This window comes from Dromaius novaehollandiae, chromosome W, assembly GCF_036370855.1.
Source record: "Dromaius novaehollandiae isolate bDroNov1 chromosome W, bDroNov1.hap1, whole genome shotgun sequence".
NCBI classification, from domain to species: Eukaryota; Metazoa; Chordata; class Aves; order Casuariiformes; family Dromaiidae; genus Dromaius; species Dromaius novaehollandiae.
Window position 1 is genome coordinate 68,991,513 of NC_088130.1, and position 24,354 is coordinate 69,015,866.

The 24,354-nt window shown below is 47.1% G+C and overlaps 1 protein-coding gene across 1 annotated transcript; it reads right to left on the minus strand.

The window, feature by feature from the left end:
* Positions 1-4,694: 4,694 nt before the first annotated feature.
* LOC112994468 (RNA-binding E3 ubiquitin-protein ligase MEX3C) lies at positions 4,695-23,482 on the minus strand. Its single transcript, XM_064500996.1, has 2 exons — positions 22,602-23,482; positions 4,695-7,814 (listed from the first exon to the last, which is right to left on the minus strand). The coding sequence occupies exons 1-2, from the start codon at positions 23,230-23,232 to the stop codon at positions 6,589-6,591; spliced, it is 1,857 nt and encodes a 618-aa protein (XP_064357066.1). The 5' UTR covers positions 23,233-23,482; the 3' UTR covers positions 4,695-6,588.
* Between the last annotated feature and the right edge of the window lie 872 nt (positions 23,483-24,354).

Genomic DNA, 24,354 nt, shown 5'->3' on the forward strand with positions numbered 1-24,354 from the left:
CCGTACAGGTGCAACGGTGCATGTAGGTTTAACATAGATCAGAGACAACAAAAATGGGGCCAAAAACACTTAGGCTAAGTAATGTTTCTTTCTGCCCTTCTATCCTGTGTAGAAACCCTGTTGCTCTCATTCTTGGCAAAAAGGTTACGAGCCTGGGCAGTATTTTCTCAGCTTTCTGCACATACAAGCAGTGTAGCAACGCTTTTTTCTCTGATGCCATGTGCATTTTACAGCATCCGGGAGATGCAGCAGATGCACCTTAAATACAGCATAGGCAAACGAAGCTGGGATTAAGCTATGGGGATGCTAAAGGATTTCCCCCCCCCCCCTTTTTTTTTTCTTCCTTTTTTAATGCTGCAAAATGCAAATCTAGTTGATTAGGTAGTTGCAGTGACAAGCAGCCCCATGCACAAACCATGGGGCTCTGCAGAGCAGTTAGCACAAGGGGCAGCAAAGCTGACCTGCTGTCTGTGGTGTGTGTTTAAGCTGGGGTGCTAAACCCAGCTTGAAAGTAAAGCACGTTTAATGCAAAGGCATCGTTTGCCAGCAAAATGGCAGCCTGAGCGCTTTTTCTCCCCCAAAAGGGGCAGTGTACTAGCAGCTGCTGGTCCAGCACGTTAATGCAGGGTTGTCATCCTTTCGCAGCTGTGCAGATCCCCTTCTGGCTGCACCACCTCAGCTGGGAAAACTACAAGTATTGGTTTTGGGGTTTTGTTTTAATCCCCTATGCAGCTGCGATGTGATGGACAGGACGGGCCCCCATCCCGGGCTGCACTCAGCGATTAGCCTGCTTCGCCAGCGGCCCTGCTCCGCTTGCGCTCGGGTACCGGCGGGGCTGCTGCACACGCAGGCCGTGCTCGCCCCACGCGTGCCCGGTGCTAAAGCTGAGCACAGCGATGCGATTGCAAAGGGATGTGGATATAACCACTCCCGGGGCCGGGGTGCTGCGAAAGGGCCTTTGGGGGGCCGCAGGGACGGTGCCACTAGATGTCCTTGTTGCTCCACACACAGCTGTGGAAACATCTGCTTTGGGGTGAGCAAAGGGCTTGGGGGGGGGGGGTAGGCTGCATGATGACGGGACTCACTGCCACGGGACAAGGACGACAGTGGCTGCGTCCCACCGAGGCGTTACCGTCAGGGAACTCAGCTCTGACTTCTCCTTTTTGTTTTTTGTTTGTTTTTTTTGTTTTTTTTTTTTTTTTTAATGAGGGTTTTTTTTTTTTTTTTTTTTCCTGCCACTGCCCAGGCACCAATACTCCCGCGCTATTTTGGGTCTGGGCCTAAGGCCAACCCCCCCCCCCCCCCCCGGCTTTCTTTTTTGCTGCATTTTTTTTAAAAATGTTTAAATTTTTTTATTATCAAGCAGTTGCTTGGCTGTGGGTTGGTGGGACTTTATACAGCCCCCTGGGCCCTGCTCACCTGGGCCCCCCCCCCCCAAAAAGAAAAACCCCGTGTGTTTTCTTTGCAAGCACTGGCACCTCCAGCTACCGTGTTTTTTAAGTATTGCACAAGCAGCTTCTGGACATGCTCTACAACTTTTGTGGGGAAAAAAAAAAAAAAAAAAAAATTGGGCCAAGGTTATTCTGGGGAAAATAAAATAAAATAAAATAAAACCCAACCTTCCTCCTTTGTTTGCACCATCTCACCTAGCTCCTGGGCTTGTAACCCCGATGCACTTGCAGCAGGAGGTGCGGTGGCCTTGGCCGAGCCCTCCTTGGCCCCGTGAAGCCGCTCTGAGCCCCGAGCCGCCCGGGATGGCAGCGCGTCTCACCCGAGCCCCTGATGATCGCAAGCCCCGTTTGGGGGAAAGGTGCCACCTAGCAGCTCAGCTGAGCATGGCAGAGGAGCCTTTTGCCTCCTGTCCTCTGCAAACACCCAGCAACGTCTGTGAGTAGCAGTTGCAGGGGAGTAAATGTGCCCTTCCTTGGGCAGCCAATGCTCTGCTCACCACTGAAGGGGTCCCCAAATGACCCGCCGGTGCAGGCATCAGGGTGACCAACCAGCAGTCATCACCTATCTCCAGTTTGGTCCCACCGATGGGGTCTTCTCCAGCAGGTTTTAGGCCAAGAGTGCCGGCGGTGAACGTCCCCCCTGGGCAAATGCTGTTTATCCATGGTCATCCCAGCACCCTCCGTGAGCCGGGCACCGCTGATGGGCACCGGCCCCATCAACGTGCCGGCCTCTCCATCCCCAGGGAAACCTCTTTTCTCCCTGCTTGTGCAATAACTACTGCTGACATCAGCTACTCATTAAGCCAATGCGGAATCAAATTTTGGGTTCAAGCGATCAAGTGGGAGAAGATCTCTTAACACATAACTCTGCCATCAGAGCTTCGCCTGGACGGCTTCCAGGAATGGAAAGGAGCATTAAACACAAAAGGGCTTTTTATTATTATTATGTTTTTTTAAACTTAAACACATTTTGGTTTTCTATTGCCAACTCCTGAGCTGTGCCTAACCTCATGAGAAAGTATGAGCTCTGTTTATAGCTGAGCAACACATTTTAACCCTGGCTTATTTTCAGGAATCATCACGAGAGTCTGAATCCTGCGGACTCGCCGCTCCAAACCCGGGAGGCCGGCTGCACCGCTTTGCAGCTCCAGTTTTCAACGATCACGAGCGAACAATAGCTGCAAAACTGAAAAAACGACAGAATCCCCCAGTCGATGGCGGGGGACGAGCTCCCCCCCTCCGCCGCTCCTCCCCTTCCCCCCGCAGGCCCAAGGCAGAGGGGCTCCGGGGCTGCATCTGCTCAGGTTTCAGGCTGCACCAGATGTTGCTGCTCTGCACGTTTAGGGAGGCAAAACTCACAAGAAATGCAGCACAACCCAAACTCGGGGCTGTGGTTAAAGCCTGCTGTAAGAGCAGGCTTGTGACCAAAACCAAACCCACCTACCCCGGACACAAAGCTCAACCCTTTTTTTCCCTCTTTTGTGGGAAAGAGCTGCTGCATTAGTCACTAGGTCAGTGTACAAAACCCAGAAGTGAAAGCAACTCGCTGCTTTGGTGTCCAAGCTGCACTGCAAGAAAGGGAAAAATGCAAGCTTAGTTTAAGGTGAAAGCTTAAATATTAAAATGTTTAAAAACAGAGGCTTTCTGAATCCGACCACGTGGTAGATGGACAAACTGATTTAATCTAACTGCATGGCAGCAAGTGCTTAACCTTCAGCTAACAAGAGTTAAAATTCCTCGCTGTTTAGTCACCCATCAGCAGTGCTCCTGAGCCTGGAAAAATAAATTCACTAGAGTAAATTTAGGAAAACTGAAGTCTCAAGCCCCTGTCTGTCTTGTGGAGCTCAGAAGCAACTGCAGTGCTACTCACTTCACTAAAGAAAACTTGCTGGGAAGGTTGGGATTTCAGATGGTTTAGGTTCATGTAGAAAGAAAGAGGTTACACCTAACTCCTGCCTGAGGGTGCAAGTCTGAGGCCTCTTGCTGCAACACTAGAACTGCTCCGATACCTGACTGCAGTGGTTTTAAATACTCTTTTATCCTCTTTCTCTCAGGAAGAGATCAATGAAAAAAAAAAAAAAAAAAATCCCTTCCTCCCCTCAGCCCCCTTCCCCCCCCCTCCCCAAAAGCTGAATGCAAAGTCTGGGTTTGAGGGCACAATCTCCAAGCTGTTGTGTTTGGCAGCGACGGGCCAGATGCGCAGGCTGGACCAGCTCTACATGCACCGAGGAACCATCCTGCCGTCCATGCCTGGGGGGTAAAGCATCCCCAGGCGACCTTCGCAGGACGAGGGGGAGGGCAGGTGGCCCCGTGTCAATCCCCCAGGGACATCCCTGTCCCTGGTCGTCCCTCAGCAGGGCCATGGGTGCCAAGTCCAACCCACTGCTGCACCACAGCAGACAGCCCCCATCAGAGCCTGCACAATTCATAAATATGCATTTTTTTTTTTTTTTTTAAAGCCAGATGGCCTTAAAACGCCTTTTTATATCGACTTCTGTCGCTCTCACTCACACTGGGACAGAGCTGATCACCCGTTCAGGTGCTTGGCTTTGCTGCAAGCCTCCTCCCTTCCTAAAGGGGGGCTGTGCCATCTCTCAAGCCCTCTTGGTAGGAAATGGGGAAGATCGCTTCAGTGGGGTACAAGAATACACTTGCAAGAGACTAAAATAGTCAGCTCTAGCCCAAAAGCACCAAGGAAGTAGCCAAACCAGGGAGATTACAACTGGGCTCCTCCCAAGGGCAAAATCCAGTCAGAAGAGGCAGAGAGAGAAGATGTGGCTCACAGCAGAGGCACAAAAAGCGCTGCAGCCGCCTGCACCAAGCACACACAATTTCCATTGGACTGGCAGAAAACAGAAGAAAAAAAAATATCTGCAACTTGAAATTAGACACAGGTGATTGTGATTACCCGGTTCTGCTGCTGTTAGACACTGGAAAATGCAAGTGAAGGGAGTTTACCTTAGCTGCATCAAAGCAACTCTGAAGTTGCATTGCCAGAATATTTGTTCTTGACCGTCACAGCGTAACTCTGGTTGTGAGCTCTGCAAGCCCGCAGTTGCTTTTTAAAGAGTACACGTAAAGAGATTCCTCGCACGTGAAGTCGTCTAGCCATCGCAAGGTCTGCGCTGCGTTAGGTAACGGGAAACCCGGTGTGTCGGGACGCAAGAAGGGGCTGCGTCAAACAAGCAGAGCTTCACGAGGGCTGCCTGACGCGGCAACCATGAAGACAGCAAAACATTCAAGTTAATGGAAACAAGTCTTTATTAAGTAACTTTTAATATCAGAAAAATAAAACTCTTATAATTCTCTTTACAGCAAATATATAATATCAGTGCTTTGGCCATCATAAGTTAAAGGCCCTTTATCATAAAATATATGGTTTTTAAACTTTACTCAAATTGAATTTATAATCCCTATGACCTCCCTACATATACATAACAAAAAGTGTAGTAAAATTAGCAAATACTAAACTATATTGATAGTTTATCATTCTTAGTTTGTGGTTTATAGAAATGGTACACGCACCTAATGTCTGTCGATTCCTTGGCTTATTAGTTGCAGTGTACAATGCAATAAAATACAAAATACATGCTTGGTGAACATTTGTTCATATCTACAAGACTGCAGCTAAAGATTAGGTTCCAATACTGACATGTAACTATTCTACAAGCAATTAGCATTAAAGTTATGCATTACATAATATGCCATCAAGGCAACTCTTATACTGAAAATCATAAAATAAAAACCGTTATTTGTAAACTTTTATACGAAATGTAACTCTTCAAGTGGAAATAAAAAATAAAGTTTCTGTATATTTACTAGTTCAATACACATATAATTTCATTTTGCTATACTGAGAAAAAAGCTTTGTCTTGTCTTGGGAAAATAATGCTTCAAAAAAAATAGAAAAATCCACTAGAACTCCACTTTGTGTCTTTTTTGTTTTTTGTTGTTTTAATATATGCCAGCACAGATTCGGGAACGTACTGAGGATGAAAAAGCTAGAAACATCCACAGGTTGAAATGCAAGAAGCGCATTCAAAAGACATTTTTCCTTATGATTGGAAAGACAGTTTTGAAATGAAGTAAACTGATTGCAGGGCCACTGTCACAGCTGCTGTCATGAATTATACAAGGGCACGCACGCATCTCCCCTTTTTCCTTTTCATTACTAAAAATAAAATATATATTTATATATGTGCAAGACATATGGATTGAACATAAAAATGCTTCACATTTTGAACTATATATTCTCTAAAATGTAATTTAAGAACAGCTTGATCGGACTAATGAACGGAATGTCAGCATCCTCACTATTAGTCGAAGTATGTGCATCCCAAAGCCCTTACTGAAATGGGATTAAGCCAGCGAGACTTTTCCACATTACATTAAGAAAAGCAGTGGGTAGGAATTCACAATTGAGACCAATACGTTCCTGATCCTCTGAACATACTACCGTTAACATGTTGGGTGAAACAGAGGTCCACTGGGCATCTTCTCTCCCCCCTTCACCTTAACAGTAATTTATCTGAACCTGTCAATGACTATCCACTTCAATAAATCAAATTATGCTTTTTTTTTTTTTTTTTTTTTTTAAAAAAAAAAGGTATTTGCAATGCTGAAGAATTAGGCATAAGTTGTTGCATAAAGAAAAAAAATTCCCCAAACCTGTTTTTCAAAACTGGCAGTGTAAAGAAGGCAGCATTGGAAGTGTTGTTTGATATATTGATAATGCCACAAACCCTCCACAGCAGACTAATACTTCTACGTTCTGGCTACGAGGTTCATTGCTGCCAGCACACAGAAGTAAAACACTTAATACAGATCATTTAGAAAGCCTGTAAAATTTGTTTTTCAGTTTTATAATTGATCAAGATTTCCCCTTACTGTGCCATAATATTGTACCAGATGTATCTCTGCTAAACATGCCATCTGTTTAAACTCAACTGGACAGAGACCACCTAGGTTTAGTGTTACCGTAGCAGCCTTTCAGAAAGTATAAATTTATTAACAACTTTAGCCTAATCCCAATAAAGCCCAACAGTCAGAATTCATTAGGAAGTATACTAGAGGGTACCATTACACCCATGCCTTTAAGAGTTTTAAAAGTCCATATAATAATAATATCTATATATATTTAAGAGTGAATTTGGATTGCCTGAGTAACAGCTGTCTGGCAAACGGGACATGATGGCGTTTCTTTTTCACAGATTTTGTTGGCACATTCCATGCAGAAGAGATTGTGACCACACGGGACTAGGGCCGCAATGACTTCGTTCTCAAAGCATATCACGCAGTCGTGCTTCCGCCGCGACTCGGGGGGTGAACTGGAGGTGGAGCCACCATTGGAAGAGGAATAGCTGTTGGTACCATTAGAAAAAGCAGGGATGTATATTGGAAGGCCAGCTTGGTTGCCTGTACTAGGTGGGTCACTTCTTACTCTCCTAGCAAGAGGATGTTCCAGATTTTCCGGAAACGTTGGTGACAGACGAGGAGTAGATGGCTGACTCCCTCTTCGCTGAGGCTTGACACTACCAGTAGGGTCGCCACCAAAGGCAGAGAGTGGGTTTACAGGTTCAAAAGGGGTCCAAATGGTTTGGGAAGGTGTTGGTAAGGAGTCATATGCAGGAGAGTCAACTGCCAGATCTTCTGTGCCCACCGAAGGCAGCGTTTCTCCAAACCAAAAGTTGCCTGTGCTGAATGGACTCGTTGGGCTGAAGTCAGCCAATCTATTGCTTCCAAAATAGGAATCTGTGGAGCCACTTCCCAAGGAGCTGGAGCTATCATTTCTATAATTAGAAATCATTCTGGTGCGGCTAGGAGGGACTGGATTAGAAGTAAGCCAAGCAGATCCAAGAGTGCCTCCTTCAAAGCTCACATCTGTACCATTGTAATGGAAATCGTTCTCTTCATTCAGCTCAATGTAGTTTCCAGTACGCATGGCTATATGCATCTCAATTTCCTCTCGGGCGCGATCAACGTTTTCGGGCATTCCTGTAACTTCAAAGACGGGCTCCTTGTCTCTGCTGGGAGTGACTATGTAGGTGTGTGTCTGCTGCTGAATCCTTTTGATTGTAGCTCCTTTAGGTCCAACCACTAGCCCAACTACACGGTAAGGCACCCTGACTTGGACTGTCGTCTGACCTGGTAGGTTGGGAGTACACGGCAACCCTCCCAGGGCAGGACCGTTTTTGTTGCGTGATGCTCGGATCATGGAGAAGTGTTCAGCAGCTGAGAGAATTTCCCTTTTGGCCATGGCTACGTCCTCTTTTCGTCCAGTGACAACAAAGATGGGCTCTTCTCCACGAACGGGGGTCTTAATATACGTATTTGTCTTGGCCCTTAGTGCTTTTATTTTGCAACCTGTTTAAAGGAAACACATGCAAGTTTAGCAACAAGTCTAAGTTTAGAAAGCCACAAGAAAGCAATCTATTTTAAGCTGAGAGTTTCAAGAAACTGTAGGGTGAAACCAGAGGCAGCTGTTTTTATCTCTGCAGGCCATGCTAACGAAAGCAGTAACAACTTTTACTTATTATTTCCAAACAGACCTCTGGCACTTAAAGCCACAAACTATTTTAGCAACATTTACTCGGCCATTTTCGTCCGTCATCTCCCTTGTTCCTATTAGATGGTGAATCAACGCACATTGCTTTTCCTCCTCAACATCAGATATATTCATGATTATCCTGGGAACAGTGGTGGATTTATGTATTTTTTTTCCATTTGTTGGGTATCCTTCGGTTATTTCTAAGATTAAGCTAAAAGCCTACATTTTCATTCTAAACGCTTCCAAAAGGAGTAAAGGCTTACAAATACATATGCATGTACTTAAATCTGCTGACACCCCAACCTTTTACTGAAAAGCGTTCAGTAAAAACAAATCAAACATTCACAAGTGAGAGAAGGGCCTGTATCACAACTGCATAGGATAGAGATGAAAGTGATTTACTGAGAACTCTGCATTTGCTTCCTCTTACCCATAAGTGTTATTGCAACCTTACTTTTCCCTGTGGGATGAAATAGCCACTCCTTGAACTGTCAAGTAAGAGTTTGAGCAGTTTTTGTTCCATGAAGCAAGACCTCCACATAATACTATGTGCCTACTCGGAATTTTTCTTTTTAGTTATGTAAATACAGCCTGGAAGACGAGCAGTTAATGAAGCTTTTGTCTTTGGTTTTGGGAGCTGAATTATAAAGTTTGCTAGGATGCAGTGACACAGCAGGCTCTTTCCTACAATGCTTACAGCATTTTGGCATGGCACATACATAAGCACCTTTTACCCACTGTAGGGCTGAAAAACCCCGTAGCACAAAATTAAAAAGCATGTCCGTGACATGCAGGAGTGTCCGCTGAATTCAGTTCTAACTCAATTTAGCCTATACTCAAATGAATTGACAAGCAAGTCTCACCAGCTACCATTTCAAAGGGAACCTCATCTTGAAACGACCATAAGCAACACTTACGGACCAAGCGTTTAAAGCATCGCTTCACATGTAGACCGAAATGTGTTCCCATTTTCCTAATTTACTTTGAGTATCTCAAAGCACTCTGCAGGTATGCCAAATGATCTCTCAGATTAGCGCTGGGACATCATTTCGACAATTCAAAGGCCACTCAAGTGCACTCTATGCAGGACAATCTACTAATAAAAACAGCAGATACGTGGATGCTGCTTGGATCACAGGGAAGGGAAAAGCCTCTTCTCCCGGGGCCCCTGCGTGCAGGCAGCGCGGACAAAGGCTGAATCTAACAGCCTCTTGCTTCCAGGACACAGCTGGGCAGGAAGTTCATTATCTTCAGCAGGGGCTCGAGCAGCAGCCAGCCAGGAGGGCTGGCGCATACCAGGGGCCCTACCTCCACCAGAAAGCGGGCAGCGAAGCACGGCGGGGGTCCAGGGGAGGGAAGAGGTTAAGCACAGTCAGACTGCAGCAAGAGAGCGCTAACACGGGCTCAGGAGTCAAACCGTGGAAGATTAAGCGTCTGCAGGGAAGAACAGAACCAGAAACCTCAACCCTTCCCAAAAGCCCACCCGGTAGGGCATTGACACGCTCCTAGGCAAGAGGGAAAGGGACAACTCTGACATTAGATGCCTTGCGAAGGTAGCAAAGAATCAACCTTTCACAGCTATTACATTTCTCTGCATTTAGCAAGGACGACAGCCCTTAATTTAGGCAATTTGCCTTTACTCCCTCTGTCTCTGTGTTTGCATTGCAGCTGCCCACTGTAAGGAAACGCACTAGCCCACTTTGTTTCCGATGCCTTTGCAGTTACTCAGAAGCGGCAGCTGCGTGGAGCCTGCCTGCGGGCACGAACAAGACCACAGCGATCCCCGATACGGTGCTGCTAAAGTTTCCGCCACAAACCCCTCCTCACTGGAGCACCTAAAACCAAAGTCAGTTGGCTGATGTGCAATTATTCTTCAATTTACAGAAATTACTTTTGTTTCCTCCCATATTCCTGATTTCACAGATTGCAGAACAAGCATTAAAAAAACACTAGGAGCACCTACCATGTGTACTTAAGTTCTTTATTATAAATCACACTTCAGAGCCTGTCTAATCCTAGCTTCCAAAGTGCCTTGCCAAACTTCATAGTTTACATTTTAGACTAGGTTCCCCTGATGATTCAGAAACTAAAATTCAGCTAAAAGTTTGCACCTTCAGCTTTGTTCCTCATTTCAGCCAAAAACTCCCAAAGATTGCTTTTTAACAGCGACATTTCCAAACAACTCAGATTTGAAGAAAAACCTTCTCACACCCTTCTTTCCCAGGCTGCAGAACGGCACATTGACCAAGACAGGCAGAGCTTTCCTTTTAAGATATGAGTCACATACCTAGAAAGCGCAGGCCAAAAGCTGCCTCAATTCCCAGTAGCGCCAGAACAATACTTTCAAACATCTAAAAATTGCCTTCAAAAGAAAGCTGACTCCACAGACCGTCAAGGTCAACTCTCAAAACTTTTTCTGAAAAGTTAGAAAGAACTGAAGGAAATTGCCACATATGAAACCCAAGATTTCTGAATGAGTCGGTCAACACCAGCTCCGTTTTGTGTGCGAGGAGCAAAAAACCCACAGCAGATTACTGTAGAGACGGTCATGTCAAAACACAAGGTCAATAACCTCACTATAGAGCTCCATTAGGGTGATCTTGCTATGTGCTTTTACTCAGCCACCGTTTCCCATCCGCTTTTATTAGTCACTCCCGAGGCGATGATGCAAGGCACGGCTGATCCCATCCCCTCTTAGTTTACTGCATCCAGACAGGCGGCTTCCAAGCCAACATGAAATCAGCCAGATATTAAGTCATGTGGCCACCGTAGGAATCAAGAAGTTTCTCAGTCTCCTGAGCTCAGATGTAGAAACCTCAAAAAAGAGGAGGGGAGGGGGAAAAAAAAAAGGAAAACATAACACCACCCCACACTTCTGCAATAAACCAGATTATTGTATCTGAGATTCTGAAATGCAGAAAGATGGAAAAACTTGAATGAGGGACTTTGGCTGAATCTTTGCTCTAATCAAATCTTTTATAGTGTTTTTTTTTTTTAAAAAAAAAAACAACCAAAACCTTCCTAATTAGCATTTGGGTGTTTTAACATGAGATGTTCTGTCTGAATTCAGTAATGAAAGCAATAGCAAAACTGCTGGCATTTTTTGGGGTTTTTTTTTTGAAGTCAGATGGCTGTAACAGCAACATCTCCACGAAGACCCCAGATTAGACTACTTTACGCTGCTTCTACTCGATACAGATCATTCCAGCAGCAGAAGCATTCACAACAAGCACCCTCAGCCATAAGCATACACTGGCACAGTTAGAGCAGAAAAAACTTGCAAGTTTAGACAAAGCTTTAGCACTTGTCCACTTAAGCAGCATATGAAGAACAGAGTTGAGACTAAAACCCTGAAGGTGGTCCTCACTCGGTTTCTGCTGATGGGCAGATGCTCTTGTCATGCCTCCTCCCTGCTTTTCCCTGAAGAGGATTATTTGACCAAACATTTTAAATGCACTACGAACTTTATACTCCCCGAGAAACTTCAGAGTAGCTCCAAAGGAGGCTATCGTTTACCTCACATGTTATCATTAAGACTATCTAAAAGCAAAGGCTAACTTTATAGCGAGTGTCCTTCAGAGCTGTCATTTTAGAGGCAACAGGTCTAGATTCAAAAGACAGGGACATGTAATTAGTGATTTTGCTGAGCTTTTGTCAGAGAGTGGAGTAGTTTCAACCATGATGCCCCTATTTAAAGTTATCCAGTACTTTATTAAAGAGACCGGTATGAACTGATAGGGATTTCTTCAAGTGAAAGAAGAGTAGCAGCCACAGAGTACAGGCAGTGCTCACCAGTTATGCAACAACAGCCGGCTCAGACTTCAACTTCTACCTTTCAACATCATAAACAGGATGAGATACGTTAAACCAAGTGTCAGGCGATTCTCCCCGCTGGGGAAACTCCCCAAATGAGCTGATGCAGAGCTAAATGACCACAAAACTCGGCAGCAGCCATGGGAACACCGCACATGCCTGCCTCACCTGATCCAAGCCTAACTGCTCCCCGAGCCAAGAGTCATCTGGAAAAGCAGCAAGTCCTGCACCCCACAAACTCCTCCTTCGTGCGACCACAGCGGTAATACTGCACCTTCACCAAGTGGGATGGGGAGGACTGAGTTGTAGATGCAAATCCCTTCATTACATGTCTCTTCCAAATGGCTCCTGCATTGCCCCACTCAGAAACACGCAAACAGCATCACGGTGGAGTGGAACAACTAACGGCTGCAGAACTGCCCCTGGAAAGTGAGCACCAAAGGCAGGACTCAAGGGCCAGAGACTATCGCCGTGCAAAAGCAGAGCCATCAAAGGAGGCACGCTACCAATTTCAATCGACACATGCCAGTGTGCCACAGAACATACCTTACAGCAAGGAAACCAGGTCCCTAGTGCTTACAAGTAAGAACATTAGCAGAATACGGTCTGTAAAAACAGGGACAGATCAGATTTTATACCTACGTTCCTCCTAGAGTCCTTACTAAGAGCTGTGGAGCTGGAGTTCAGGCCTGCATACACAAGAACTGAAACCTTCTTAATACCGTGCCTGTTTAACCGCGTCTCCCCAAATGACATATGATTTGGGGAAAAAAAGAAACGCCCCCAAAATAGTTTATCTCAAGGGAAGTCTGGAACTCACTGCGGGCAGAAATTCAGTGAAAATAACAGTCTTTGTGAACCATGAAGTGGTCCAAGGAAGACACCAGTTTGTGCTCTTCCCCTGCTAGTGACAAAGTACCTAGCTAAGCAGGTCAAAATTACAAACCTCTTGGATTTCTTTAGATGCATGAATCCTGGGGGGGGGGGGGTGCCAGACTGCTGAGGCTATAAGAAGATCAAGTGGGGAGAAGTTGCATTAGCACTAATTCATCTCGCGCAGGCGGCAGGGCTGATCGGCAGCCCGGGTGGAATTTGGCATCCTCCACCTTGGCCCCAGAGCAAACATGGGCAAAGCGAGGAGCTCGCAGAGACTGACCTCAGCAGTCTGGTTCCACTACACAGAAAGCTGTAGTTCACAGCAATATATTTTTCAGCCGCTTCCCGCGTTATCTGATGAGAGGCAATACTGTATTACTGCCTCCACTTTGAACACAGGCTTTAGCACTCTGACCACTGATTTTGTAATACGTTGACAGCAAGCAACGAGGTTGTGACAGAATAATTAGGGACACTACCTTGGAATGATTAACTACTAGTAGAGCCACGGGTAATCCTCTGCCTAGAAGGTAAGGGCAAAGAGCCTGGGGAGAGCCTTGCAGAACCGCCGCAGAAGGGACAGGATTACAGCGAGCGCCAAGGAGACTAGGCTAACAGTTATTGCAAGGCTAAAAAGGCTTATACAACTTATACTTTAGAGAACTGACACACGTCCCATTTATTAAACATATGGGCATGAAACTGCATTTGGATAGAAAATGAAATTCTATTCAAGATTGTTAATAGTTAAACCTCCTGAAGTGGTCTGGATCTCCAAAATATTAAGACCAGAGTATTCTTGGCACTTAGCAATCAGTTATTAGGGTCATATGAAATACTATCTGTACTCTGTTCAGGTCACCGACTGAATCTGGTTACTATGGCCTCTAACCTAAGATCAGCTAATTCATCTCACACCTTGGTTTTATTCATGGATTGGAAGATTTCAAGTCCTGATAATTTTTTCAACTGGTGGTTGAATGTAGTTAGTTGATCCAAGCAAAATGAAGAAAGTAATTTCTCTACACTTGTAAAAGGTGCTGATCTGTCCAAAAACCTAGATTTGTGTACTCAAGACAATAATTCCCATCCATTCAGCATTTTCACTTTAGGAATGAGGGCTGTAAAAACATAGCTTTTACATTTCATTTTTAAGAGACTATAAAGCCTAAACTTGGATACAGATTATCAATTTCAAACAGAATTTTGTAGAAGTAAATTCTCATTTATTTTTACCCAGTTTTCTCTACAGCCAGAGGATACGCTCGCAGAGAGACCTTACCACAACAGATCACCCCTCCTGAAACCTGGACTAGACGAGCCAGCGACAGTGTTAACAACTTCCCATTAGCATTGTATAGTATAGATAATGGTCTGATCATTATTTGAGTTAATTAGCCAGTAAGACTGGAGCTCCCATGTGAAAACTAGACATGATTTATGCCAACAAATTGCTAACAAATACGAATACATCAAGAGATGGACACAGCTTGCCACTGATTTGCTCAAGCTCACAGAGCAGGCACTGACAGATCTGAAAACAGAAAATGACAGTCCCCAAAAAAGAAGAGGACAAGCCATACCTGATAGCATGGATATAGGTAGATTTTTGAGCAACAGCTGTTCTGTTCACCTATTTAGCCAAAGCAATCTAATTCCCTGGTGGTATCCAAGCTAAGATTCCTTGTAGGTGGCCATGAGAAATAGGGAAGTAAAGCTGACAAGGTGGCAAGATTAATGTCTCTAGGCAAAGGCTTTTCCCACAGAGTACTCAAGACCACTGGTGTGTGTCCCTCTGCTTCAACTGGTAGTATTTTTTAAATGAAATTTCCAATTTATCACAATAGGGATGTTTCATAGTGAGAATCCACAATGTAGAGCTTATTTTCAAAGTCACAATCCAAAATGAGATACTGATACCATTACCATACAAAACTTGGGAGTGAAGTTCTGGCTCTCTGCTTTTGAGCACAGCTATATTAATGCTTTAGACAAGTGCTTCACATCATAAGTGCTGTACATTGGTAATACCTGCTTTCATTTCTAGTTGTAACTACAACACAATAAGCAATGTTAAAAGTAGATAAATCACAGAGAGCACACAGGAGAAAGGACAGCTCAAGTTACAGCCACTCTGATAGATTACTCCTAAAGAAGAGATGATGACATACAGGTCTTTCAAGAAAAATAAAATTAAGTGCATTTTATACCAAAGGCATTTGTTACCACCTCCTGACCCCCTCATTAACTTACCACTGCAATCAAAGGCTTTTAGTTACACTGCAGTTACCAAATCCCTGTGCCTAACTATGGATCATTTCTATATGACTCATTCTATACATAGCAACCTATACTACTTCCATTATAATTTTGCCACGTTTGCCCATTTCTAAGGGCTGACCACTTTTTTGCGACGGCTCTGCATTTTTGCACGTATGAACACAAAGACTACGTATGACTTTATTACTTGTAATCATTCAGCTGGGAACTGAAATGCAGAAAGCAAAAGGCTTTTTAGGCAAGCTACTTTCCAGACAGTAAGCTCTTTAGCACCAGCTTTTCATTTCTGTGGAGCCCCAGCACAAAGCACCCCAGGTGCTGACTGAAGCAAGAGGCACCATAAATAGGGTTAGGGATTCCTCCCCAGGCCGCACGCACCAGACGCTGGGAGCCAGGCAGGCCCGGGCTTGCCTAGCTACCAGGAAGGGAGACAACCTGGAAATCGCAAGCACCTTAAGCAAAAGCCGAGGCATCACAGTTAACCACTCGGTACTGCCAGACCACGGAGAGCAAGTGATCTGGACTTTGTCTGGCCCTATTGCTGCTGAGCTGACAGATGGAAAAAGGAGGAAGCAGCAAGAGTCACAGATATGTTAGAGAAAGGTCCTCAGGGGAAGCCTGCTCGCTGAAGCTTTGGGGGATTTTTACCTTTTCTGGAAAACTGCCCTGGTTCAAGAACAGCATATGCAAACTCTTATTCAAGAGTATGCTTACGTATATATCCTGATCTGGCTAAGAACAGAGTAGTCTGCCTGCAGACTGTTTCCTTCTGTATGTCAGGTTGGGACAATTTATCCAATTAGCAATTGCACAGAGAGAGGAATACTCCAATTCCCAAGACAGATGGCAACTCAGTAAACAAGTTACATGTAGCAAAGGAGCCAGAGGGCAGCAACTTGTATTACTAATTACTTGTACTATTCTAGCACCAGAGCTCTAATGTAGCAGCTGCTGAGCAGAAGTGAAAAGATACAATAGCAGAAGAACAATAGCATAAAAGAAGGAGTATTTCCCACAAATCAAACAGCTATAGGGGAAAAAAATAAGCTGTCTTCATATAAGAACCTTGAAACGGATTCCTGTGAGCAGCAGCAACAGGAGACCTAGACCTCACAAGGGAGCACAGTACCGAAAGGGACCACCACTCAACACGCCTTTTGGATATCCAATAAAAGGAAGAGTACAAGTCATGCAAATCTTCATCTATATCAAATAGCTCAGTTTCAAGACTGCTGATAGAACTGAGTTTTTAAACACAAAATTCTACAGTATATTGTCCAAGTGTAAAATGAACTACAAGGCAAAAAAATGGAGATACTGTGTCTTTGTCGAAGCAAACAGCAGAGAACTTTGTGCAGACTGCAGCGTTACTCACACCGGTGAGGGAAACAAGGGTCTTGGACACAGGCAAGATCTTACGAGCTTTAAGGAATACCTGAACGAGAGAGAAGGAAGACAACATTCTTAAAGAGCACCTGAAATTGGAAACAAAGGTTTGATTTAGAGCTTTTAGGCCTTTTGCTTTAATTAAATAAAAATCCTTTAGCACTTGGCAGTCTATTTTTGGGGGGTTATGGCAAGTTTGCAACACTATCCCAGGGAAAGATTTTTTTTTTTTGCCTGCAACATGGAAATGGTCCTAATTTGGGGGGGGCGGGGGGAGAAGGAGAGGAGGCAGGGGAGGAATAGGGAGAGTGTTGCATTAAGGTTTTTTTGGTTTAGAAGTATATTTCTCTTAGTACACTGTGGTTTGAATTTCTGGAAAGGACAAGGTAATGGGGCAAGACAGAGAAGCTTACAGGATCTGCTGACTTTTAGCGACAACTTTAAATCTATCACTGTTTTCTCATGCCGATAAAACAGGTTAATCTAGCACAGATTGGAAGCCCATTAATATGGGCTTCTTTTGTAAGCTGGATGTTAACTTAAAACATACCCCTTCAGAACACTGCAGTTTTTCAGGAGAAGCAAAAGGACCAGAAGATTAGAAATTAGTATTTCAGGTTGCAAGATTTTTATTATTTTAATTTTGGCTTTACCCAAAGCCCCAAACCTTACTTATGCAGGTATTCACTTCTGGTATTCATACTTAAAAATCTACAGAGTTTTTGGCAGACTACACAAAGAGAGAAACCTAAGTCTCAAGTGTGCGCTGTGTTTGGTGTGCTTCCCACCCAGCAAGCCAAACAAGAACAGCATTTATGATTTAGGATTTATGTTCCCAGCTGGAGAACCTGTAACTGTCTGACAAGCTTTGCAACTTGGGTTGGATCTTTACACAGCTCAAATGACAAACAGCAGCACTGAAGTGTTGTTTGTTATATAGCTCCAGAACTATAGGCCCCTGAAGCTTCAGCATGGTTTCAGACTCTGGCAGACCATGGTAGTATGTTCACGTGCTTTAACGCCAGACTCCAGCCTGAGTGCATCAACTTTAATGTTGATTAATGATGAAAAACAGCCTTTATACTGGAGTTCAAAAAAATAGCTAGAGTTTTTTTTTCAGGCTTCAGAATAAGCCATTTAATAACCTACTTGTGGTAGAAGATGAAAAAAAAGTGCAACTGCTTTGTCAACTTTCATCTAAAATAATTCAGCTGAGCACCTTTCTTTTAAAAGTGAATTTAATTTGTGATCTTCACTGTAGGTGCTGATCAACTGACACTGAGACTAAGATATGCAATCACTTCAGCGATGCAAATTAAACTTATTCTTTGAGGTGAAAATCTTAAGCATCCAGTTTTAAAAAACAATATCCAATTCAGACTACTTAACTATAGTCATGCTGACTACTTCTTACAACTCAGCCTTCAATAACCAATCAAGAATAAACAAAGTCAGTCATTCAGTAAGATTACTGCAACAGATCTGGATAGGAAACCAGACATTTAGTTCTTTTTGAAAAATTACCCTACCATAGGACACCTATACACTGTACTCAGCTAATGTAAGTACTAGTAAATTTGTTCTGGGATGGCTTTAGCATTGTTTCCACTCCCCAAGATTGAGAGCGATTGTTTTTACTTGGCTGTCAGCTATGTCAGATAGTTATCAGCCAGATACTTACCAGATTTTCTTTTTTGGTTCAAATTACAGGACTATTTTAAGTAAGATAATCTTTTGCTCAAGAGCCCACATTCAAGCAGCAAAAAGGGAGTCCAAGATCATTAAATACACATTAAAAAAGTGGTATTTCAGTTGCAAGGCTGTCTCATGCAAAGAGGATTTGTCATTATTGATTTAAATCAGCACAACAGGATGATATCATTACTCCTCCTCTTACTCATGGGGGGTTTGGAGACGCCTGCCTGGTTTCAACTTTAAGTTCTGCAATCATCATTCAGTGTGAACCGCTTTTATGCAAGAAAGAGAAGCATTACACTTCAGAGTTAAGTAACTAACCCGATTGCTATACTGGGGAAAACTAACAACAACAAAAAACCACACACAGCTTTAGCAGTGATGTAAGCACTTTGAAAATCATGTTATTCTGACAGTCATAACGCTAGAATGGGTTAGCAAATATATTCTAACAACCATCCTCTGGCTACACATTTAAGAAACGTACTTAAGTCTGGAGATAGTTAAGACACTCAAAGATGCGAGATCTCTATAGGTCAAACTTCTGACCCTCCCAGCATCTTTCACATTTTCCATTCATGTTTTTAAGCCCCACCCTTCTTATTGCATTATTGAAAAAAGCTTTTAGTGTTTTAACATGACATTTTTCCTAGCGTAAAGGGAGCACTGGGGGCACCGAAGATCCCAGTTACACTTGCCAAATCCTCCCCATGCTGTCAAGGCCTGCCAGGCCATGGCAGAACTGCCACAGAAAGTCACCATCAGCACATTTATCTATAGGAACAAGTTTCCAGGTGATCCACAGCAGGTTTTTGCAAGTCTTTCATGCAATTTAGAGGTTAAGACAAAAACTCTTAAGTTAGGTCTCCAGAGACCTTTTTAGTTTGGCTACATGCTTACATAATTTGGGGTATGCTCCCTATCTCAGATTTTCTCAGGCCAACAGTAAGGTCACCTCATCAGAGATGCAGCTTTCTTGCTACCAATTTTCAAGCGCATTTTGTCTTTTTTTTTTAAACCAATACAATTTTCTGTATCTACAGCTATTGACAGCAAAGAAAGTCCTGATTAGTATGATGACTAGCCAACTTACTGACGGCTGGATTCAATAGCTTGCTCAGATTCATACAGGAAGTCTGTACAATGCCATGAATGGAATCTAGTTTTCCTGGCTCCCAGTCACATGCCTTAACAAGAGTAAGAGGATACAAATATCTTTTCCTTTGTTGTTCACCTTTGAGATTCCTCCACTTCAAAGACTACAAAGAATTACATTATACTACTTGAACCAGTGCTTGTCAGCTTCTTCTTTATTTCTTTGGGGGGGGGGGCACACAGGGGGAGTAAGTCAAGGTTGAAAACATTTGAGATGTTTTAAAAAACCACAGGTTTTAGACATACTAACTTATTTTAAAGAGAAGAACAAATCTTATCTAAGCCCTTTTCAGTATTTTTTAAGGTGATGTAAAGGCTTCCAGTAGCAGCACATTAAAATATTGTCACAGCAAGACAGCAGCTTCCAGCGCAGCTCTGTGTATGCAAGAAAGCCATAAATTGCAGCTTACATTTCGGGCTGTCCACGCCCTCCGCAGCTGTGGCAGCCCACATCTGAACACAGCTCCCAGCACACATTCGCTAAGTGCAGCTACACAGCAGCTTCTCTCAATTACTCCTGCACTTGTGCAGAAGGGCTACCCATGGGGGAATGTGCAATATAGGTACCTGGGGGGGTTGTGGGAGCACCATGTCGCTATCTGAAGTGCTGTATTTATTTTTTAAAACTTGCGCATAATTCAAAAATGCCAAATGCAAATCCATAAGGTTTTGCTTGGCTACAGATCTCCTAAGAATCAGGGGCTCCTTTGCTCTGATAAACAGTTAGTGTCTGGAAATTCTCTTCCCCTATGCTAAAAATCAGCTTTGGATAAAGAATACTGTGGAATTCCTATTATCATTATTCTTTCAGTTCGGGGGTTAGTACTCACAATAAACATGCTTTCAGCCACAGCAGTGAGGCCTCCAAGGAAGCCCAGATCAAACTCAGCATTCCTGGTATCTCAGAGTTTTTGGGGTTGCAAGTTCTTTTTACACATTGCAAAGCCAGCAACAGAAAGAATATAAAATTTATCTTTGTGAAAAAGCCATCAGAAGCAACCTTTCAATGGTATCATCCTTATGTAATTACATATTAAATAAAGCATTACAGCACAGAGAAGCCAGGCATAAAGTTTAAGCGGAATTCATTCAAGATAAAGCAACTGGTTATGAAGTACATTAGGGACCCAGGTGCGAGACAGTGAGACCTCCCAGTGCCCCCGTGACGAGCACATGTGCAGGCACAGCTCTGGGCAATACAAGGAGATACCTAACTACTATTTCTAAGAAACCTGGCAAAGATTTAGCTGCACTAATACAAATTACACATTTAGCTCTCTAAGCGTTAAGTTTTTCAAGTGAGAACTTTGAAGGACCTCCCTAAGCAATACTTTCATGCAAAGACACTTGGTAACAATTAAAAAAAAATACAACCAATATCTCTCTCTACCCCTTCTGCTCATTCCTCTTTTGTAACTGTAATTCTTTTTATGATCTGATCCTCTCCACAGAGGCTGAATATTTTATCACAAGCTAAGCAGTGTGACATCAGATAAGAAATAAAAGCAGAAGCAGCAAATGAACTGCTCAGGAACAAAGATCCTATTTTTATGTAAACCCCATTGTCTTGTTTTTTAAGTGACTCAAAGTAGCCAAGAATACACTACAGAGAACAATCCTGATCTGGTGAAGAATAAACGATGCGGTTTAATAGGTCCTCAAAGCCTAACATTCTGCATTTCTCTTCTAGAGAATTGTAGCAATAGCAGTTTTTCAGTTCTGTTTTCCACCCCCTCCCCCCATCCCCAATGGGGCATGAGCAAGGTCTTTAGTCATTCAAGCATTATTTCTTGGAAAAGATATTTTTTTGTTTCCAAACATGAATGGCTTGCCTGCTTTCACGGGCACACCTACAAGAAAGCTGCCTGACCAGCTTGCAAAGATTGATATACTGGAGGATCATGCTGCTATTTAACAATATATAAATATTTTAGAACTTGGTGGTACTGAATGGATGTTTGAACTAACACATGCCAATTTCTATAGTTCAAACTTTGGTTTTCCCTTGACACACACAGCACCCTGCCTTGACCCAAACTGCTAAAAGCCTAAGTAAGGTGAGAAAACACAGGCCTACCGAAGCACCGGTGCTTTGTGTGCATCTCCTCAGTAATACAGGAAAATAGGTCTAAAGCACTGTATGTTCCATACCCAAAAAAAAAAAAAAAAAAGCCAAAAACCCCACTGCACACTCATGTAAAGAGACCAGACACAGCTCAACAGCTCACTGTCTGATCAGCAAACGAGAAACAAAAGCCCCAAACCAATAAAGAGTAGCACAAAAAGGGAAGAGAGAAGCGAGTTACTTGTCTAAATTTATACACCCACACTCGACCCTGTTCAGCACTTCATTTCATGTACTAACAGCGCTTTCAAAATTAAGGAAGGCACTTCCCAGTTAACCAGCAGAAAACTGGTGTGCAAAGGCATCTCGCTAGCTCCTCCGGCCGCCGCCACGAAGCCACGCGTAAGGCCACCCGCGAACGCGACATCACAGGTGTGACCTTAGCGCAAAAGCCTAACAGAGCCACGAAATCCAGCGAGCGAGATCAACAGGAAGCAAGAGGCAGGGGAGGAAGGCGAGAAGAGCCTTCGGCCAGAGGCAGGCTGCGGTTTCGCCTCCCGGGGCTGCCGGCTCTGGAAGTCCCACCTAGCCTGTCCCGAGGGAAAGTTGCAGCAACGGGCCGGAGCCCGGGTGGCCACGGCGGCGAGGGGGTCTGCTCGGGCCCGCTAAGGTCTGTCACTCGAAACGCCTTCCCAAACACGGTCCGGACTTCTGAAGGGGGGGGGGGGGGGGAGAAAAATAAGTGAAATCGACTTTTTAAGAGACCAGCAGCCCTGAGATGGAAAGCTAACAGCTCGCCCACAAGCCAGGCTGTATTTCACAAGGCGCCTTGAGTGATACTTACCAAAAAGCGTGTGCCTGACCCAAACCTGCGCCCACCCCTCCTCCAAGCCTAGCCCCCAGCACCCCCCAGCCTCCCAGGGACACGCTGGGAGCAGAAAAACAACACGAAATAAAGGGTATTAACTCGCCCTCCCCCCCCCCGGGGGATGGACGGGGGGCGCCTCCATCTTAGGGTCCCCCCGGCCCGGGGCGGCCGCGCCCGCCGGGGGGCGCCTCCATTTTAGGGCCCCCCCAGCCCCGCCGGGGGGCGCCTCCATTTTAGGGCCCCCCGCAGCCCCGCCGGGGGGCGCCTCCATTTTAGGGGCCCCCCAGCCCCGCCGGGGGGCGCCTCCATTTTAGGGCCCCCCCCCAGCCCCGCCGGGGGGCGCCTCCATTTTAGGGCCCCCCCCCAGCCCCGCCGGGGGGCGCCTCCATTTTAGGGCCCCCCCCAGCCCCGCCGGGGGGCGCCTCCATTTTAGGGCCCCCCCGGCCCCGGCCCGGCCGCACTCACCCTGGCGGCCCACGATCTCGGCCACATGCTCGGAGCTGGGCACCGGCACGCACTCGGTGGTGTTGACGCTCTTGCGGCGGAGCAGCGCCGCCTGCTCGCCGGGCAGGCCGCCGGCCCCGCCGTAGGCGTGGGACAGCATCGCCGCCATCATGCCCTGAGGATCCTCCGCGCCGTACAGCGCCGCCGCCGCCGCCTCCTGCGCATCGAAGGGGGCCGAGAGCAGCACCGAGCCCAGCGCGGGCAGCAGCGGCGGCGGCTGCGAGGAGGGCGAGGAGAGCAGCAGCAGCGCCGCCGCCTCCTCCTCCTCCTCCTCTTCCTCCCCCGCCAGCTCCTCCTCCTCCAGCTCCAAGTCCCCTTCGTCGCCGGCCTCCTCCTCCTCCTCCTCCTCCTCCTCCCCCGCCCCGCCGGGCGCCGGCTCCGCGGGGGAGGGGGGGGCGGCCCGCCGCCGCCGGGCCTGCCGCCGCGGGGCCGCCTCGCCGCCGGCTAGGCCGCGGCCGCGGAGGCGCAGGCCGGCGAGGCGCTGCCGCAGCAGCCGCGTGTCGGGCTGCTGGAGCAGCGGCGGCGGCGGCAGGCGCGGCGGCTCGGCGGGCTCCTCGCCGGGGGAGGCCGTGGCGGCGCTGCCGCTCGGCATGGCCGGGAGGGGACCGGGGGGGAGGGGGGGGGGCGCTGCCGCGGAGTCCTGCCGGGGCCGCGGCCGAGCCTAGCGGCGCGGCGCCGCCGCCATGCCGCGGCGGGGGGCTGCGAGCGAGGGGGGCGCGGCCTGGGCGCTGCGGCGGCCGCGCTCAGCGCGTCTTTTGTCCCATGGCGCTCCCCTCGGCGGCGGCCGCGGGCGGCGGCGGCGGCAGGCGGCGGCGGGCGGCGGAGGCAGCGCGGCCCCGCCCCGGCCCGCCGAGCAGCCGCGCGATTGGGCGCCGGAGCCGGTTCCTGGGCGGGGCCGCGGGGGCCGCGGGGCGGGGCCTGGGGCCGCGGGGGCGGGGCGCCCGCCCTGGCCTGTGACGGCGGCGCCGCGCCGGCCGGGCCGGGCCGCGCTGCCCGCGGCGGGGGCGGCGGCGGCGCGGCCTCGCCTCGCCTTGACTGGCCGGGGCCGCCCGCAGGGCCCGCGGCCTCCCCGGGGGGACGAAGGCTTCGCCCGGGGAGTGGCGGCCACCCTGAGGCGGCGAAAGCTTCCCTGCCCCGGGCCTCCCCGGGGGGGATGGTGTCACCCTTTGGGGCGTGCGGCCTCCCCGAGGGGCCCCGCAGCCTCCCCGCGGGGGCAGGGATGTCCTTTGGGGCCTGGTGGCCTCCGTGAGGGCGTGGTGGCCTCCCCGGTGGCACGATCACATCCCCCAGGACACACCGGCCTCCCTGAAGGCGCGTCGGCCTCCCTGAGGGGACAGTCACATCCCTCAAGGCATGTCACCCTCCCTGAGGGGGCTTCAGGCTCCCTGAGGGGACAGGCACATCCCTCAGGGCCTGGTGGCCTCCCCAAAAGGGCAGGCACATCTGTCAGGGCCTGTTGGCCTCCCCAAAAGGACAGGCACCTCCCTCAGGGCCCGGTGGCCTCCCCTGAGAGCATGTCTGCCTCCTCAAGGGCATGGCGGCATCCCACAGGGCCCAGTGGCCTCTCTGGGGGCATGTCAGCCTCCCTGAGGGACAGTCACATCCCTCGGGTCCTGGTGGCCTCCCTGAGGGCACGTCAGCCTCCCCAAGGGGACGGGCACATCCCTCAGGGCACATCGGCCTCCCCGAGGGGACAGTCACATCCCTCAGGACC

Coding starts and splice junctions, on each gene's coding strand:
- LOC112994468 (XM_064500996.1), bottom strand. CDS start 23,232: ATGCCGAGCGGCAGCGCCGCCACGGCCTCCCCCGGCGAGGAGCCCGCC. Junction 7,815..22,601: donor CGAGATCGTGGGCCGCCAGG/GTGAGTGCGGCC, acceptor TCCTTTAAACAG/GTTGCAAAATAAAAGCACTA.